The sequence below is a fragment of the Chenopodium quinoa genome, unplaced genomic scaffold (assembly GCF_001683475.1).
Source record: "Chenopodium quinoa cultivar QQ74 unplaced genomic scaffold, ASM168347v1, whole genome shotgun sequence".
In the NCBI taxonomy this organism is placed as follows: Eukaryota; Viridiplantae; Streptophyta; class Magnoliopsida; order Caryophyllales; family Amaranthaceae; genus Chenopodium; species Chenopodium quinoa.
The window spans coordinates 4608686-4627556 of NW_018745003.1; the positions used below are offsets into that span (position 1 = coordinate 4608686).

Here is an 18871-nt window from a genome sequence, read left to right on the forward strand (position 1 = left end):
GGAAAAAGTAAACATTTCATTTGAAAATACCAATTTTAGACAAAACAGCATCCATCATTCAAAATTTTCTTTTTGATGCAAATCATAATTTAATTACTTAAGTTCTCACCTAATTAGAAAAATTGGAAAATTTCAATTTTTTTTGAAACAAAGATTTCAATTTTTTTTTTTTATACAAAAAGATTTCAAATTTCATACCACAATAAGTATGTAAATAAAATTAAAAGTATGTAAATAAAATAAATAGAAGTATATTAAAAAATAAATAAAAATAAAACCCAAATTTCTCATCTCTCTCTCTATAAAATCAATCTCACACATCTCACACTTCCTCTCCTTCTCTTCTCCTCCTCCAAACCCTCTTCTTCTTCTCTCTCCTTATCTTCATCACCCCAAAAAAAATCTAAAAAATGGGTGTTGTTCTTCTTCCAGATCTTGGAACAGAGATTTTGATTCCAGTTTGTGCGGTAATTGGAATAGTTTTCTCTTTAATTCAATGGTACATCGTTTCACAGGTTAAGCTTTCCCATGATTCTGGGCGTGGTAACAATAATAAGAATGGATTTTCTGAGAGTTTGATTGAAGAAGAAGAAGGTCTTAATGACCACAGCGTTGTTGCAAAATGTGCTGAGATTCAGAATGCTATTTCTGAAGGTGAATTAATTTCTGTTTTTTTTTTTTTTTTTTTTTGGGTTTTAATTTGATTATTTGTTTCTGGGTTCATTTTGTTTTTTTATTTCTGGGTTTGATCTAATTTGTGTGATTTGATTTGAATGATTTATGGGTTTGTGTTAATTTTGCTGGATTTTTTTGTTGTATGCATTGATTGAATCGAAATTCTCTGTGTGTGTTTGATTTTTTTTTTTTTGGTGGAATGAGTAAAATGATTAATTCATTTTTGGGTGTGTATAATTTTTGTAATTTTAATTTTCTTTTTTTTTTTTTTTAAAAATTCGGATTATTATTTCCTCAGATTAATTCGAGTAAAAAAAAAAAAAAAAAACAAATTTGGGAGCTTAATCTGATATAATTCTTGATTTCAAGTTTAACTTATTTTGATTTGGACTGTGATTTAAATGCCTAGAAATAAAAATGGAAATGGAGAACTTGATTTAAATGCTTATGATTTGAATTGTTATCGACCCTTTAATTATATCCTATGTGTTTATAAAATTAATTTTGGATATTTGTTTGTGATTTATAGTCATTTGGGCATTATAACTGCCTGGATTTTTATTTTCATTAATTTTTGTATGATTTGTTGATTTGGTTTGGAATTTTGATACTTAAGTGGAATTGGACTCTTATCATTGCTGATTGGTGGAGAAAATGGCTTCTCCTTTAATCTGCATTTGAAGAGATTGATTTTATCACATGGAATATGATATTATAGTGTCGGTCAATTACTGTTAAATTCATTGTTAGCTCACACATTTTCAGCTTGCATTGGCAATTTGGTTGTAGATTTGGATTAAGGAAAGAGCGAAAATCTTTCGGAATTTTTTACTGTCATTTAGTTGTAGTTTTGGACCAAGAAAAGAGCGGAAAACTTTAGAACTTGTTTTTTGTCATTTGGTTGATTTATTTGTGTAGCTCACGTTGTGTGGTGATAATTTAGATTGGGAATTGTTCTATATAAGTTGTGGAATACATGACCTGTGAAATTTAATTTCAATACTATCAACTATTTATATGTTTGTGCCGTTCAACCTTTTAATTTTGACTTTTTCTTCCAGATCTGATTGTTTTTATAATAGTTTAAGCTTTGTTATTGCTCTTGACTGTGTACTTTCATGTAGGGAACTAGGGAATTGTTCAATAAGCTGTGGTTTAAGTCGGTAGGGTTTAGTAGGATTTATGAAAAGATTCGGAAGTTGTGAGGTTGTTGTGCTGTATTTGTTTTGTTAGTCATGTTGTTGCGATCATGATTATGCTGATTTTGGGTCCGATGCCACGAATGTGGGGATACTGTGCCGTTATGAGATTTCTATATAGTAAAATTAGTGATATAGTTTGTCAAATCCTAGGAGTTCTCAATCTAGATCTGATGGTTAATTATATCTTTAATGTTTTGCACATGGTGTGCAGACTTGCAAATCAAGGCTTTTTGACAATTTCTTTTTAGTTCTAAAATATGCACATTTGCTCCGTATGGCATCATGTTTGTGCAGTTGGGATTTGTATTTATAGTATAGCTCTGCAAGTGTGAACTGGCATGTTGTCCTTTCAGGACTAATATATTGTGGAACATGCTGCTTGTGATCTTGTTTTAGCGGCATTACTGGGAAATGGGGGACATTAAGGCTTGTATAATGCTCAGCTTTGTACTGTTTGTGTGTTTTAGTTATTTGTTTATCCCCCCTTCCCATTTAGGACTACTTTATTCTTTATTTTTATTCTGTATACTTTTAAAATATTTTTTCCAGATAGCCTTACTTTTTGATTTTTTTTTCTTTTCTTTTTTGTAATGTTTTGTTTTACATTGATTTAAAGACAGTGTAAATTTTTTTATGGGCTGTTATATGTCGTGGGCCATGATATTGACTTTAATTGATAAGTATACTCTCTTTGTTTTCTTTAAGTCCCTTTGTGTATGTGTGGGGGGGCTTTTGGACAATCTTAAAACTAATAGTTCTTTTTGTGGGTTACAATGACTAGTCGGAGAATTGAGCTTCCTTGATGCTGCTTTGCTTAATTGATTCCTTCTGTCTCTGATGATTGAGTTCTATTTTTTCAGTTTGAAATATCTGCTTCTTCATGTATAGCTCCTTGCTTAGTCGTATGAGTGTATGACATCAAGCTGCCTCTATTCTTGTTATCAAAGTTTTAAGAGTATTGTTCAGAATTGTGGAATTTTGATGTCAAGTTTCTGCATGGTACGATATTGTTCCTGTGACGTGATGATACTATGAAAACTATTTTATGAAAACAATGCGTTAGCTTCATCAATGTTGCGGGAAAGCAAACTTGACCAAATAACGGTATTGAATCGATTATAAAGTTTCTTTTGATTTTTGGTGGCTCTTCTGGTCACTGTAAATATTTGTCATGATTCTAGCTTTACTGTAGACACCTCACCTTATTTCTCAATAGGATGTGAAGACACTTTATATGCTGGCTGGACCTTATATACTAGTTCTAGTTGACATTTTGGCTGTTACGTTATGAAAAAGAATGCTTGTGTATCTGAAGTTTTTTCTTGATATGTTTTGCAGACTTTGAACTTAGGTAGAGATATAAAGCTGTGCATAAACTATCATTTTTCAAATGTGCTGTCAATTCTTTTGTATTTTTTTAATTGATGAATTGCTAACATTGTATTGTGCATTACTTTTACAGGAGCAACCTCCTTCCTTTACACTATGTATCAGTACGTTGGCATCTTCATGGTTGCTTTTGCTGTGCTGATATTCGTTTTCCTTGGATCTGTGGAGGGCTTCAGTACAAAAAGCCAGGAGTGCACCTATGACAAATCCAAGAACTGCAAACCTGCACTTGCCACTGCTGTCTTCAGCACAGTGTCATTCTTGCTTGGTGCTATCACCTCTTTGGCTTCTGGTTTCCTTGGGATGAAGATTGCAACATATGCAAATGCACGAACAACACTAGAGGCCAGAAAGGGTGTTGGTAAAGCTTTTATTGTAGCATTCAGGTCTGGAGCTGTCATGGGCTTCCTGCTTGCTGCAAATGGTCTTTTGGTGCTGTACATTACCATCCTGATCTTTAAGCTGTACTATGGTGATGACTGGGAAGGTCTTTTTGAGGCTATCACTGGTTACGGTCTTGGAGGATCTTCCATGGCCCTCTTTGGCAGAGTTGGTGGAGGTATTTACACCAAAGCTGCTGATGTTGGTGCTGATCTTGTTGGTAAAATTGAAAGAAACATCCCCGAGGATGACCCTAGGAATCCAGCTGTAAGCCTTCCTCTCTCTCTCAGTGAAATGTTCGATATTTATATTCAACTTTAATAGTTGAATGAGTTGTTTGTATATTATTGCCTGGTGACTTACATGGGTGCCTATTTTTCTTTTTAGGTTATTGCTGACAATGTCGGTGATAATGTTGGTGATATTGCTGGTATGGGTTCTGATCTCTTTGGATCCTATGCTGAGTCATCCTGTGCTGCTCTTGTAGTGGCATCAATTTCCTCATTTGGGATCAACCATGAATTTACTGCAATATTGTACCCACTATTGATCAGCTCTGTTGGTATTGTTATCTGTTTGATCACAACCTTATTTGCAACTGATTTATTCGAGATCAAGGCTGTTAATGAGATTGAGCCTGCACTCAAGAAGCAACTAGTCATCTCCACTGCTCTAATGACTGTTGCAGTTGCAGTTATTTCATGGGTTGCCCTTCCTTCTTCATTTACCATTTTTGATTTTGGAACTCAGAGGGAGGTGAAGAACTGGTAAGCAACTTCTCCTACCCTTAGCCTCTTTCTTGTATTATAAGCTTCTTTAAATATCAAAACTTTACTGTATTTTTTATGTGTAGTAGTATGTTTACTTGATTTGATTTTCCACATCATTTAAGTATTTATAGCGTGGTTACCATATTTCTTTGGGCTAATTGCTTCTCTTTCAATGTGTAGGCAATTGTTCTTATGTGTTGCTGTTGGTTTGTGGGCTGGTCTCATCATCGGATTTGTAACTGAATACTATACTAGCAATGCATACAGGTATCTCTCATGATAAATACCATCTCTATTGATCTACTTGCCCTTTGTTTTTGGCTAAACTCTGACTGTTATCTACAATTGTAGCCCTGTGCAAGATGTTGCTGATTCATGCCGAACTGGAGCTGCCACAAATGTTATTTTTGGCCTGGCTTTGGGTTACAAATCAGTCATTATCCCCATATTTGCCATTGCTGTCAGTATATTTGTTAGTTTTAGCTTTGCAGCTATGTATGGTATTGCTGTGGCTGCCCTTGGTATGCTGAGCACCATTGCCACTGGATTAGCTATCGATGCATATGGCCCCATCAGTGACAATGCTGGAGGGATTGCTGAGATGGCTGGTATGAGCCACAGAATCCGTGAGAGAACTGATGCTCTTGATGCTGCTGGAAACACAACAGCTGCTATTGGAAAGGTTCTGCAATTCTTATATCTTGTTGTATAAATCTTCTGGATAACCAATTGGTGGCTGATCAAATTTGGGGTTGGCCAAGGCTTAGCTTTCATATTATGTCTGGTGGCTATGCTAACAAGCTGGTTTACACATGGTCACAGGGGCTACCCATCTCTGATCAGCTTTGAGATTTTTTATTGGTTAACACCTGCCTATGTAAGCATTTCAAAAAATAATCTACTCTTACCAATTTGCTGTCCTACTTTTCAGGGTTTTGCCATTGGTTCTGCAGCTCTTGTTTCTCTAGCCCTTTTTGGTGCCTTTGTGAGCCGTGCTGCTATCTCAACTGTTGATGTCTTGACCCCAAAAGTCTTCATTGGCCTTCTTGTGGGAGCCATGCTTCCGTACTGGTTCTCTGCCATGACCATGAAGAGTGTGGGAAGTGCAGCTTTGAAGATGGTTGAAGAGGTCCGTAGGCAATTTAATGAAATCCCTGGCTTGATGGAAGGTACTACCAAGCCTGACTATGCTAACTGTGTCAAGATCTCCACTGATGCTTCCATCAAGGAGATGATCCCCCCTGGTGCTCTAGTCATGCTGACACCATTGATTGTTGGAACCCTCTTCGGTGTTGAAACTCTTTCTGGTGTTCTTGCTGGTTCTCTCGTGTCTGGTGTACAGGTTAGAATATGTCCTTTTCTTCGACTGTGCTGTCCATTAAAATAGAGTTATATTGAATTATGTGCAATTGTTTTTCTTTTTTTTTTTGGTTTCGGGGGGGGGGGGAGGGGTGAGATCCAATCCGAAATTGGATTACGGATCGGATATCCGTATCCGAAAAATCAGATATTTGATATACGTATCCGATCCGAAATTTTCTGATATCCGGATATCCGAAATTTTCTGATATCCGGATATCCGAAATTTTCGGATCGGATAGTTCGGATATCCAATATCCGACCCATCTAATAATATGGGTTTTTATCCAAAAAATAAAAAAAATGAAACCACCCTTTCCCCTTCCCCTCCTCCTTCCCAGCTAGCACAGCCCCTTTACCGACAAAGAACCCAGCCCACACCCGCCTCCCACCACCTGCCGGCGACCCCACTCTCACACACCAACCCACACAACTACACAATCCCACCTCACCTTGCCACCACAAACCTCCACCACTCACTCGCTGCCATTCAACAACGCACCACCTCACAAACCCACGCAGCCAATCACCTCTCTCCCCAAGCACTGCAACACCCTCAACTCACATCATGGCAGCCGCAAAACAGAGCCACCAGCCCAACACACCCACCCAATCAACAAACACGAAATGTCACCGCGCGCCCAGCCCGACACACCCACATACCCAGCAACCATGAACCACAACGATTTCACTGCCCCAATTTCACGAAACACTGCACCAGCCACCGAAATCATCTCTCTCACCCTTACCCCTCCTTTTCTCTTTCGAATTGGGTAACTGAGAGGGAGTTCGATCGGGTTGGATGGTGGGATTTTGTGGGAGGAGGGAGATCTGAGATGAGAGAGGAGGGAGAAAATAGAGGAGAAAGAGAAAGAGGCGGATTAGGGACTTAGGGAAGGAGGGAGAAAATAGAGGAGAAAGAGAAAGAGGCGGATAAGTTAGGGTTATCCGAATTTTTGTAAAATAATTTTTTTTTATTTTTATTTTTGTAAAAAGTGTTTTTTTTTTTTTTTTTTTTTCAGATTTCGGATCGGATACCCGATCCGATATTCGATATCCGACTTTTTCCGGATATTCGGATATCCGATCCGAAATTTTTTTCGGATCGGTTATCCTAAATTTTCGGATCGGATGCGGATCGGAATTTCAGATTTGCGGATTATCAGATAGTTTTGCTCCACCCTGGGGGGTGGGGGTTTAAAGATAGGAGAGACGCAAACCTTCCTATTACCGCATGTTTTATTGGGAGTCTAAAATGCAAAGTGCTGGATTTTAAAATCCTGTCTAAATTTTTCTATAGTTTTGCCTAGTTGATTAGTTATTAAGATGAGAATTGGGATTTTCTTCTGCACCTAAATCATATCCCCGTGTGAGAATCAACATGCATCTGTATTGAGATTCTTCCTTGTGTATAGTATTTTGTTGTTTCTGATGAAAATCCTTTATTTTGCACTACAGATCGCTATCTCTGCATCCAACACTGGTGGTGCTTGGGACAATGCCAAGAAATACATTGAGGTAAGCAATTGACTCCCCATGATTCTACCTTCCACTTTGTGTTGCCTTAGCTCTATGCTGAAAAAACTAGTAAATTTCTTTTACAATAGTTTGTGTCTTGTGTTAACAGAAACAACTCTATGAAATGAGGTCATTGTATTAATTCTGTTACAATAACTTGTTGCAGGCTGGTGCTTCTGAGCATGCAAGGTCGCTCGGCCCTAAGGGATCGGACGCACACAAGGCAGCTGTGATTGGTGACACCATTGGTGACCCTCTTAAGGATACATCTGGACCATCACTCAACATCCTGATCAAGCTGATGGCTGTTGAGTCACTAGTGTTTGCCCCCTTCTTTGCTACCCACGGTGGCTTGCTCTTCAAGATCTTCTAAAGATGATCAACGAATGCAGGCAACGAAGGGAGGAGTTCGCGGTGATTTCTCCCCATTTTGTCGCCTACAAATTTGGTAGTTTTTAATTTTATCGCACAATTTTTGAACGTCGTTAGAAGGCAAGGCTGAGGGGCTAAACTCCTACTTCACTTTGTATTGAGGGGGGTGGGAGGTTGATGACGATGATAATTTGGGTCAGTCTTGGTTAAATAGAATTATATGGTCAACAATATTCTTTTCTTTTTTCTTTTTATGTACGAATGGGATTGTAGTAGTAATCATTTTGCAAACTTTTATAGGGCAAAATCCGGTTTCAATTTTAGTTTGCAGTCGTCTTTTTTCCCCTGAGAAAGTGTATGTGTTCACCTTTTTTCGCCGGAGAGAATCTGTTGAGCATTGTTGTGAACACATAAATATCTAAACAGACTGTTGTCATCCATATATATCTTGCAATGATACACATCAGGTAATCAACACTTTCATAGCACTACTGCTTGATTTAATGAAGTGTTAATGAGTGTACGTGTTAACCTGTCTAATTATATAATCATCGAATTTTTTTTTATCAAAAATACAACTTTCTATAATAACTTGAGGAAAATTGTCAAAGATAATACTTGTACTCCGTACGACATTGTGCCATCAGTTAAAACAAGTTAACCTTTTAATTGTCTCAAAATGAAGGTTATTCGCTTTAAATAGGTCAAGCTTGGTAACCAACCAAGTAAATTAGTCAAAGAACGACCATAATTACCCGAAATCAAACCATAGCAGATAGCACCCGAAAGTAAATTACTAAATTATAGAAACCTAAGTTTATGTGGAAATTAAGCGTTTATATGTACCCCCATTATCTAACTAAGTTTAGATTTAATTTGAAGAAATTTTGAGCGTCGAGAGAAATCGAGGTTAACAATATAAGAGAAGTTGTTTGATTGAAAACCAAGAATTTTTTGTGGAGAAAGAAGGGAAATGAAAGTATAGTTCAGAAAAATAATAGAAAATACGCGGTTGAAATCTACACCATCCGAGTAAAAGTATAGGTAAAAAAAATATTCAATAAAATTACATCCATTTTCCCTCTCCTCGGTAGATAAATTTGTATGTGACTATTTGAGTTTCTTTATTCGCCACAGCCAACCATGGAGAGACAAAAAAGAATTTAGAGAAAATCGTATAAATCAAGAGCTGTCAATTATCATATTTAAATAGGGCTGAGCAAAATTATCCGAAAAACCGAAAACCCGATAACCCAAACCGTAACCGAATTAAAAGTTAGGGTACCCGTTCCGATAGCATAACGGTATGGGTACCCAATCCGATAATTTGTTATCGCTTTAATTACCAAAAAAAATAATCTTAGGTTTCGTTATCACCCAATATAATAAATTGAAAATAAAAAAGGAGTCGAAACGCCCTACCCTCCCTCTCTCTCTCTCTCCATTGAAGCGCACTCATCGTTCTCCATTGAAGCAACTTCTGATACTCCTATCCCCATTGAAGCAGCTTCTGAGGTAATTTTATTTGTTGTTTCTTTTTCCAATCATCATCTCGATTTCACAATCTAGGGTTTATCGTTGATCTAATTTTATTTAATTGTCAGTGTAGTATGTTTAGGGTTCCAAAATTTCAACTATTGTTTCTAATTACTAAGATTATATCAACGATTGCTAGAAATTTGATAATCTCTAAAATTATTTGTCTGATGATTGAATTAATTTTAATGTTAGAATTGAACTATGAAATTATATATGCTTTGTTGCTGTATTTGATAATTTGTTTGATATTGCATCTGATATGATGTTGGGTTTATGTTATTGTTCATATTCGCGTTGTGCAGTATAATATTAATGTTGTGAGCTGAAGGCAGCGATTAAGCCGGATACTATGGGTTCGTACAAGGAGTCGGACCCCTCGTTGGGGTTCCTCACAAAGAAGGAAACGGAAGTTAAGCTCCCTCGATCCACCAGAGTCAAGAACAAGACTCCAGCTCCGGTTCAAATCACTGCTGAGCAAATTCTGCGTGAAGCTCGTGAACGGCAAGAGTCTGAAATCCGTCCACCCAAGCAAAAGATTACTGATTCAACTGAGCTTGCAGATTACCGTCTTCGCAAACGAAAGGAGTTTGAGGATTTAATCCGTAGGGTGCGGTGGAATGTTAGTGTGTGGGTTAAGTATGCCAAATGGGAGGAGTCACAGAAGGATTTTAAACGTGCTCGATCAGTTTGGGAGCGTGCGTTGGAGGTTGATTATAGGAATCATACATTATGGCTTAAGTATGCAGATATGGAGATGAAGAATAAGTTTATAAACCATGCCCGGAATGTGTGGGATCGTGCTGTGTCTTTGCTCCCGAGAGTGGATCAACTGTGGTATAAGTATATCCATATGGAGGAGATGCTTGGCAATGTGGCTGGTGCTAGGCAGGTTTTTGAGAGATGGATGATGTGGCAGCCTGATCAGCAAGGATGGCGCTCCTACATTAAGTTTGAGTTGCGTTATAATGAGATTGATCGGGCAAGGGGTATCTATGAGAAGTTTTTGCAGTGTCATCCTAAGGTTGATGCGTGGATCCGTTATGCCAAGTTTGAAATGAAAAATGGGGAAATTGCTCGAGCTAGGAATGTCTATGAAAGAGCGGTTGACAAGTTGGCAGATGATGAAGAAGCAGAGGTGCTGTTTGTGGCTTTTGCGGAGTTTGAAGAAAGGTGCAAGGAGACGGAACGTGCTAGATGTATTTATAAATTTGCACTTGACCATATACCTAAAGGACGAGCAGAGGAGGTTTATAAGAAGTTTGTTGCGTTTGAGAAGCAGTATGGAGATAAGGGAGGTATTGATGATGCGATTGTGGGAAAAAGGAGATTTCAATATGAAGATGAAGTTAGAAAGAATTCCCATAATTATGACACTTGGTTTGATTACATTCGGTTGGAGGAAAGTGTAGGTGTTACAGACAGAGTGAGAGAAGTTTATGAGAGGGCTATAGGCAATGTTCCTCCAGCTGAGGAAAAACGCTATTGGCAGCGTTACATTTACCTGTGGTAGGTATTGATAATTTGTACTTGTTTTTTGATGCAAGAAAATTCTTAAGTTTCTGTTTTTTGTTTGAGAGTAGTGAATACTGACCATCTTCTGTTTGATTTCTAGGATCAATTATGCTTTATATGAAGAACTTGATGCACAAGATATGGAGCGAACAAGAGAAGTATACAGGTAATATTTTAGACTACTACATTGACACTAATGTCTTTGACCTTCTGTTTGAAAAATGTGAGGTGCATGCACTTTTCATATATGTATATGAATGAAGGTTATCTGTCATGACATGTCTAGTGCAGTAACGCTTAGCCTTATTAGGTTGAAGATGCCAGTCACCCCTCTCTTTCACAAAGAAGAATTGACCCATATATGTGCTTAGATGAAGATGTGTTGGCAGTATGTAGTCATGTAAGAGTAGTGTAGGATGCTTGTCTAGTCTTATAATATTTTGCTTCATAAAGTCTTTTTTCGGTGCCAGATAATGGCATGCATGTTTGATACCTTTTGTGGAGGAAATATTATCTCTTGAACTCTAGGTGTCAGGCTGTCATCTTGGGGCGTAAAATATCATACCAACATCAGTTCATCTAGAAAAGTAGAAACTAAGTATAGAGTCTTAGTGCCCACTGGTTACCTGATGCTATTGTAATGCCAGTGTGCCACAAACTCTGCTCTAGATGTGGTAATGTCATAGAGTTTTTAAGGGAATGGTAAATAATGTTTACAAATTTCATTACCCCCAAAGGATGACTGCTAGCCTTTAAAATAAAAACAAAACACACCTGTATAACAGACACTACTCTGCAAAGTGCAAAAGCAGCACAGTGCAAGAACACTACCCTGTAGTCCAGGGGAAAAGGTCCAAAAGAGAAGTAACATAACCTGAAACTGAAACTGATAAGTTAATAGCTCAGAAAAAGAGATCTGTAGCCTAAAAAAGAAGAAGATACTTGTATCCAATTGCTCAATCATCATCAAGTTAGGTACACATTCACTCATTGAGGCACTAGTCTGACTAATTTCGCAATTTGATCCTTTGTAAATTTCTCTAGCATTTAGTAATCCCAATCCTCTCCTGCCAGGTTTCATAGATTGTAGCAATCAATTCAACTTGGAAATTGTTTCCTTTATAAAACCCCAGCATGGCAGTGTATATAATGTAAGACCAGGAAGAAGATTGAAACATCTGAAAAATTATTGGTCAACATTCTCAGGGCTATCCTTGTGATACGTGCTCCTAGATATTATCCCTCTCCTGTAAGGTGCTTTTCTTTAGCAGTGAATCAGACAATTACAATAACCCGAACACTTCCTTACCAGAGTGTGAGCACTTCTTCTAATATACTGATAAATGGCTACCATATGAATTTGCCCATCAGCAGCATTATAGGCTACCTAAATTAAATATTACGGCTTTATGATGCTTTTGTTAACTTATTCTTATAGTTTTTTATTCTAGTTTGAATTTTTGGATGAAAACTTGCATTCTTATGCTGAAACTACTCTTGCAAAATCCGTGCTTGATTTACCTTCACTATATGTGGAGGGAAATTGTTTTTGATCCATCACCCTCCAACGTTGCTCTCTGAAGCACATTATTCTGGATAATTTGGTTTCCTATTTTTCATTTAGTTTGTGTCTTGTGGGTACTAAGGCTACTGACTGTGGAGGAAAATTGTTTTTAACCCATCACCCTCCAAAGTTGCTCTCTAAAGCACATTATTCTGGATATATTTGGTTTCCTTTTTTTCATTTAGTTTTGTGTCTTGTGGGTACTAACTGTTGCCCTTTCTTTTTTCAGGGAGTGCCTTAAGTTGATTCCTCACGACAAATTCTCCTTTGCAAAGATTTGGCTTTTGGCTGCTCAGTTTGAGTTACGACAATTGAATCTCAATGGAGCTCGCCAGATATTGGGCAATGCCATTGGGAGGGCACCAAAGGATAAGGTAGCATCATGTGTGGAACTTCATTTGCACAGCTGTCAAATGTTTATGTTCATGCTATAACATCTGTGTTTTTCCCTGACAGATTTTCAAAAAATACATTGAAATAGAGTTGCAATTGGGAAACATAGATAGGTGTAGGAAGCTATATGAAAAATATTTGGAGTGGTCACCAGAGAATTGCTATGCATGGACCAAGTATGCTGAGTTGGAGCGTTCTTTGTGCGAAATAGAACGAGCTAGGGCTATCTATGAGCTTGCCATAGCTCAACCTGCATTGGATATGCCGGAACTGTTGTGGAAGGTAATTAACCATGACCTTCCTTTTGGATGTTGTTTGCTTTTAACATTTGGGGAAAAAAAGTACTTGTAAACTCCTAGTTAAAGTTTATGATATGGATTATGTGTTCTAGCTTTGCAATTGCTATAAAGCTGCTTGCTTGTATGAGATTCCTCCTTTGATAGTCTGATGACTCTTTTGACCTGGTCTCATTTATTCTGTATCTCTGTATGACAAAATTGATTCTTTTATCCAAAAAGATACTGATAGAATTAGATGCAACCTCTCTGATAGTTTCTTACTGTTTCAATCCACTTTCTGATGTGCCCCAAGTAATTATGTTGTTTGGACTAAGGTTTGGTCTCTTCTTATCTATAAGTATTTGATCTATGTGTCTTTTACCTTGCTTCAGCATAGTTGACTTGTAGGTTTGCATTCAAGATCATTTGAGTTGTGTTTTGGTCTTAAGAAAAAATTGACTAACTTTTGAGTCTTGCTGTATTAATTGGATCATGTGGGACGTTCTGAGGCATGCATATCTTTGTTTTAAAAAAAACTTCGGCTTTATGACAGGAATACATATATCAAAATATAATAACACTTTGGCTTTTGACAGGCATACATTGATTTTGAAATAGCAGAGGGCGAATTTGATAATACGAGAGCGTTGTATGAGAGATTGCTTGACAGAACAAAGCATTTGAAGGTGTGGATCAGCTATGCCAAGTTTGAAGCATCTGCTGCAGAGGAAAATGGGGGCTCAGACGTGCCAGAGGATGAGCCCCAAGAACTTCTACTCGAAAAGAAGAGATTGTGTGTACAACGTGCTAGACGTAAGCATCTTGTCCTCTTAATATTGGAATTCTTTGCTTTGTTTTCAAGAAGATACTATACCTGCTATACCTGACACCTTAGAAATATACCAGTTAGATGTGTGTGATTTGCCAAACCAGTATCTAAATATTGTCTTTTCGTTATCATTGTAACTTTTTTGTGTTTTCAGTTTTATTTGAAAATTAAAAATTAGTTTAAGCCTGATAAAGCATTTATTTATTTATTTTTGCTTATTTTTTATTGTCAGTTATCAAAATAAGTGTGATTGGTACAAGGATGATTAATATTAAGTTAATTAGATTGCCATTTCATATGGTTTTTAAATCTCACGTCCAAAAACATTAAAATGGCAGTGACCCCAAAGTGGATGCCTCCATTTTATGTCTTCTCTAATTATTGATCTCTTTCTTTTGGTGTTAATTGATTTTTGTAGCCACCAATTTAGAGTTATGTGAATGGACTTTTCTTGTTTTAATTTTAATTTTACAATCTTCTTGTAATGCTGAGATATGAGCGGTGAATTTCTTCTTTACCTGTCATATTGGAGCCTTATTAGAGGTATTTTGGGGTATTTTGGGTGTGAGACACTAGGGTAATCTTAGGCTATGGTAATGATTAATTTCATCTTCACATTGCATCCCATCATGAACTTTGAAATCTATGACTCTATGTTATGATATGCTAGCAAATTCAACTTTGTACTTTATATTTCTACTACTGCATTACAACAAATGTTTAACTGCGCAAACCCCTTTTTTTCATCATTACATTCTGCTTTTGCAGCCTTGTACAGCTGAGCTGAAATGCTGAACTTATTTGTTTTATTCTTCAGGGGTATTTGAAAAAGCCCTAAATCATTTTAGAGTTTCTGCTCCTGAGCTGAAAGAGGAGAGAGCTATGCTCTTGGACGAGTGGCTGAAGATGGAGAAAGATTTCGGCGAGCTTGGCGATGTTGGTTCAGTTCAAGCTAAAATGCCGAAGAAACTCAAGAGGCGACGACCTCTAATGACAGAGGATGGTCCAGCCGGGTATGTGAAAATCTTTTGCCATCACTTGTTTGCATTTCATTTGTGTTATATTCTGAAATCAGGTTGACCCTTTGGTCTGATTCAGGCATGTGAAATTCATTGTATCTAGTTTTGTCCACATTTTGTTCATGTGTTATTTTGAAATTGTATCTCCTGGTGTGACATTATCTCATACTCTATAAATCTAACAGATTCGAGGAGTACTTTGACTATATGTTCCCCGAAGAGACACAAACTACCAATTTGAAGATCTTGGAGGCAGCATACAAATGGAAGAAGCAAAAAACTGGAGCTGATGAGTGATTACGAGTAGCTGCTTTAAACCTTTTTTTTTTTCTAGTAAATCAGTTACTTTGTACTCAGTTTTGCAGTATCTCTGTATGTGTAGATGAAAAAATATTCAATGGCAAATTATTCTTCAATGTAGAATTTTTTTTAACTGTTGTATACCTTCAATACTTGTATGATATTTCCCTTGAGAAAGTGATTGTCAAACCTGAAATTTGCATCTTTATACGAGTATTATGATACCATAGTTTGTTCGACAATTTCTCTAAAATGTTGATAGGCTATACCTGGTAAGTAGACTGCTTTCTTTTCTCAGGACATAACTTTTGGATCAATATCAAATCACCTGACCCAAAAACGAGTTATGAACAAAATTGTGACCTTAGAACCTGATTATATTCAAACCGGGAATAACTTGATAAATTTTTGGTTTTGGACTTGATCAAACCCGAAGACCATTACATTTTGAGTAAGATAATAATACAATTAAGGCTCTAAGAAAAACGAGTTATGAACAAAATTGTGACCTTAGAACCTTCCTATTATTCATTATTGTAAATACCCTTTGCTATTATTCACTGAATTCATCCTTACATATATAATTGTGCAACTTCGAGAATTATATAAGTAGAATTTGGGGTAATTTTAATATAGTGGACTTAGTGGTCCATGCTATTGGGGGCAGCAAAGATTTAAAAGCACTAAACACATGGTTGTTGCTAGCTATAGATTTGATTCGGACAACCATATATTCATTTGGCACAATCATGACAAGACTAAACATAACTAGTTATTCTTGCCATTAATTATATATGGAGTTATAAATCTTAAAACTTATATGGGGTTAAAGGTTAAAAGGGAAAATATTGGAGTGAAAGTGACAAAAGAAGTTAGAAAGATTTGGTATTTGGAGTTGTAGCAAAATATATTTTGTCATCAGCAAAAGATTTGGTAGTATAAAACACTGAATATCATCAAAGTATCATTAACAAGCTTATAATTAACAAAGAGGATACAAGTTGTTATAAACAATTCATAAGAAAAGAATCTCAAGAGGAATACAATTAAGGCTTTTAAAGCCATTAATCCAAGGCAGTCTTTTATTGACAATTTTCATTATTGGTAGGAATCTCTTGAACTTTCATGCTATACACATTGTGTAGAGATTTTACGGTTTATGACTATAGAAGTTTTCTACTTCGTATAAAATTTATTATTCAATGTTAATCCCTTTTGACATAAAACGTAGACAAAAATTATTTCAAATCAAATCAAATTCCACTAAAAGACAAGGTGATGAGCTATATTAGCTCTCGAGCATGACGAGCTTATGAAACTTGTCCCTAGCGAATAATGTTCTACTTCATTTTTTTTTCATTTATATAGAAAATTGACATAACATAAATCAATTAAGCCAAGTATCAATCATAATAAAGAGCAAAATCGAGGTCACATTATTCATATTTAGTAAAAGTGGCTTGACGGCTTGACTATCAATGAACATGTGACAACAAGTACAATGATTAACATATACTTAGTGTCTTAGTGATATACTAACACTAGTTAATTACTAGTAACTAAATCTTCTATTTTAATTATGGAACTTATTAAAACGATGAGGTATTACCTTCTAGATTGTCAAAAATAAATAAAATGGAACAATTTTGTTCTTAAAGCGAGTAATACAAAGGGCGGAGTAATCCCTTCATTTTGTTAGTCTATAATGAGAGATATTATATTATGATAATATTTGTCGCAGATTAGAATAAATTTTATGTATATTTTGTATCATTATTGTACTAGGTTTTCTAATGTAATTAGGACTAATATTGTAAACTCTATATATAACACTCTAACTTGAGGAGTTTTTTTCGAAATCTAACATGGTATCAGAGCTTAGGTTTTAGATCTCAAAATCTAACATGGTATTAGAGTTTAGGGTCATTACCGTCGGCTTGGCACTGCTGTTGCGGTTGCGCAGTTGGCTGTGTAGTGGTGGTGCTGGCGGTGGTTGTTTGTTGAGCCACAAACGATGCTCCTTGCGTGCCTTGATTACTAGAACGGCGAGTCTCTTCGAGGAGAAGACGAGATCGAGCCGTCTCAAAGGAAGAGAGGGGATCAGTTTGCTGGATAAACATGTAGAGATGAATATTCATTTTGTTCGAAAAAAGGTTGCATTGGGTCACGTTCGGGTTCTACATGTTCCTTCCAGATATTAGTTTGCGGACATTTTCACAAAAGGCCTTCCACGAGACTTATTTTTGTAGTTTAGATCCAGTTTTAACGTACAACCTCCTCCCGCTATGATTGTGGGGTGTGATAGATATTATATTATGATAATATTTGTCGCAGATTAGGATAGATTTTATGTATATTTTGTATCCTTATCGTACTAGGTTTTTTAATGTGATTAGGACTAGTATTGTAAACTCTACCATATATAACGGTATACACTCTAATTTGAGGAATTTTCCCGAAATCTAACATTTAAAAATCAAATTTAATATAATTTTACCATTAATTATCTTCATTATATTAGCAAATAATTATAAAAATTTATATTTTGCAAATTTATGATCATGTGAATTGAATAAGATTTCACATAAACTTCGTTATTTTCTTATACTTCGTTTATCAGTAGAAATTTGCAGTAAAAAAAATTTGATGAACTTTAACTATAAAAAAAAAAGTAAATAAAGCAAAAATAATTAAAGACGGGGAGAGTATATATAGTACTGTATAATTTAATTTAAAAGTACAAGAATATTTTTTAAAAAATAAAAATTCAAAACATCTATTTTCTCAGCCTACTAAACATGTGAGAATAAGCTCAACTAAAGTAGGTCTTTGTCGGTATAATGTTTCTTGTTTGTAATAATAACAACGATAGATTTTTATTTTCTTACTTATACCATGTATCTATTTTTTGATGTGCTCTTTTATCTACCATCGTTTTGTCAATGAACTTTGAAGTAATTTTGACATGTGTTATAGGATATTTCTACTAAATCTTACATCAAAATGTCCTAATCATTATGATTAAGTAATAATTTGTAAAAACAATCCTTGGTTGCTATAGTGATAACGCGACTCTTAAAATTTGTATCCGACGTGTTAGTAATAATACTCTCTCAATTGAAAGTTATTTAAATATTACAACATGAACCAAACTAAGCAACTTTGATCAAATATACGTGTTTAAGTCAACTCAATTTGTTGTATAGCGTTGAGAAAATTAACCCATTTAAACCTACTCAACAGAAACACCTATCAAACGATTAATCGTATATAATTATTAACGAGTTGTTACTAGTATAGGGTTGAGGTTAACTAACCCCTAATCACCTTAATTATATGAGAAGAAGCGGACCGAGAGTGAGAGTAGCTTTTTGCGCAAGGATTTTTTGATCTATCCTTAACCATCTTTTTAAGTGAATCGCTAAACATCGCCCGCAAATTACCATATAAAGCCCACAAATATGACTTGGTGTGACCATTATACCCATTTTCTAAAATTGAAATAATCTCGGTTTAAAAAATGTGGAGCCGTACTGGCTCGCCGGGGGAGACCGGAGGGCAGGCCGGAGATGCGGGGGACGCCGGAGGTACGTCGTCGTCGACGGAAAACGAGGTAAGTCACCGTTAAAATTCACGGTTTACCGTCGGAGTGGCTCTGGCGCCTAGGATGGACGCCCAAACCGTAGCCTGGACGTCCAAGCCAGACGCCAGAACCACCAGAGTGGCGTCCAGCCCAGACGCCCAGACCACCAGAGTGGCGTCCAGCCCAGA

General features: G+C 36.4%; 2 protein-coding genes across 2 annotated transcripts; both read left to right on the forward strand.

The window, feature by feature from the left end:
- Positions 1–410: 410 nt before the first annotated feature.
- Positions 411–8108, forward strand: LOC110708026 (pyrophosphate-energized vacuolar membrane proton pump). Its single transcript, XM_021886128.1, has 8 exons — positions 411–654; positions 3340–3914; positions 4035–4414; positions 4598–4684; positions 4769–5099; positions 5349–5759; positions 7235–7294; positions 7461–8108. The coding sequence occupies exons 1-8, from the start codon at positions 411–413 to the stop codon at positions 7665–7667; spliced, it is 2295 nt and encodes a 764-aa protein (XP_021741820.1). The 3' UTR covers positions 7668–8108.
- A 1015-nt stretch (positions 8109–9123) lies between these two features.
- LOC110708027 (crooked neck-like protein 1) lies at positions 9124–15342 on the forward strand. The gene is made up of 8 exons (XM_021886129.1): positions 9124–9181; positions 9508–10711; positions 10818–10883; positions 12511–12655; positions 12738–12956; positions 13549–13765; positions 14599–14794; positions 14986–15342. The coding sequence occupies exons 2-8, from the start codon at positions 9555–9557 to the stop codon at positions 15095–15097; spliced, it is 2112 nt and encodes a 703-aa protein (XP_021741821.1). The 5' UTR covers positions 9124–9181; positions 9508–9554; the 3' UTR covers positions 15098–15342.
- The last annotated feature ends 3529 nt before the right edge of the window (positions 15343–18871 follow it).

Excerpts from the sequence above, each read along its gene's own strand:
- LOC110708027 (XM_021886129.1), top strand. The coding sequence starts at position 9,555 with ATGGGTTCGTACAAGGAGTCGGACCCCTCGTTGGGGTTCCTCACAAAG. Across the intron at positions 12,656-12,737 it reads GGAGGGCACCAAAGGATAAG|ATTTTCAAAAAATACATTGA; the intron begins GTAGCATCATGT and ends TTTCCCTGACAG. Across the intron at positions 14,795-14,985 it reads ACAGAGGATGGTCCAGCCGG|ATTCGAGGAGTACTTTGACT; the intron begins GTATGTGAAAAT and ends TAAATCTAACAG.
- LOC110708026 (XM_021886128.1), top strand. The coding sequence starts at position 411 with ATGGGTGTTGTTCTTCTTCCAGATCTTGGAACAGAGATTTTGATTCCA. Across the intron at positions 4,415-4,597 it reads CAGAGGGAGGTGAAGAACTG|GCAATTGTTCTTATGTGTTG; the intron begins GTAAGCAACTTC and ends TTCAATGTGTAG. Across the intron at positions 5,760-7,234 it reads CTCTCGTGTCTGGTGTACAG|ATCGCTATCTCTGCATCCAA; the intron begins GTTAGAATATGT and ends TTTGCACTACAG.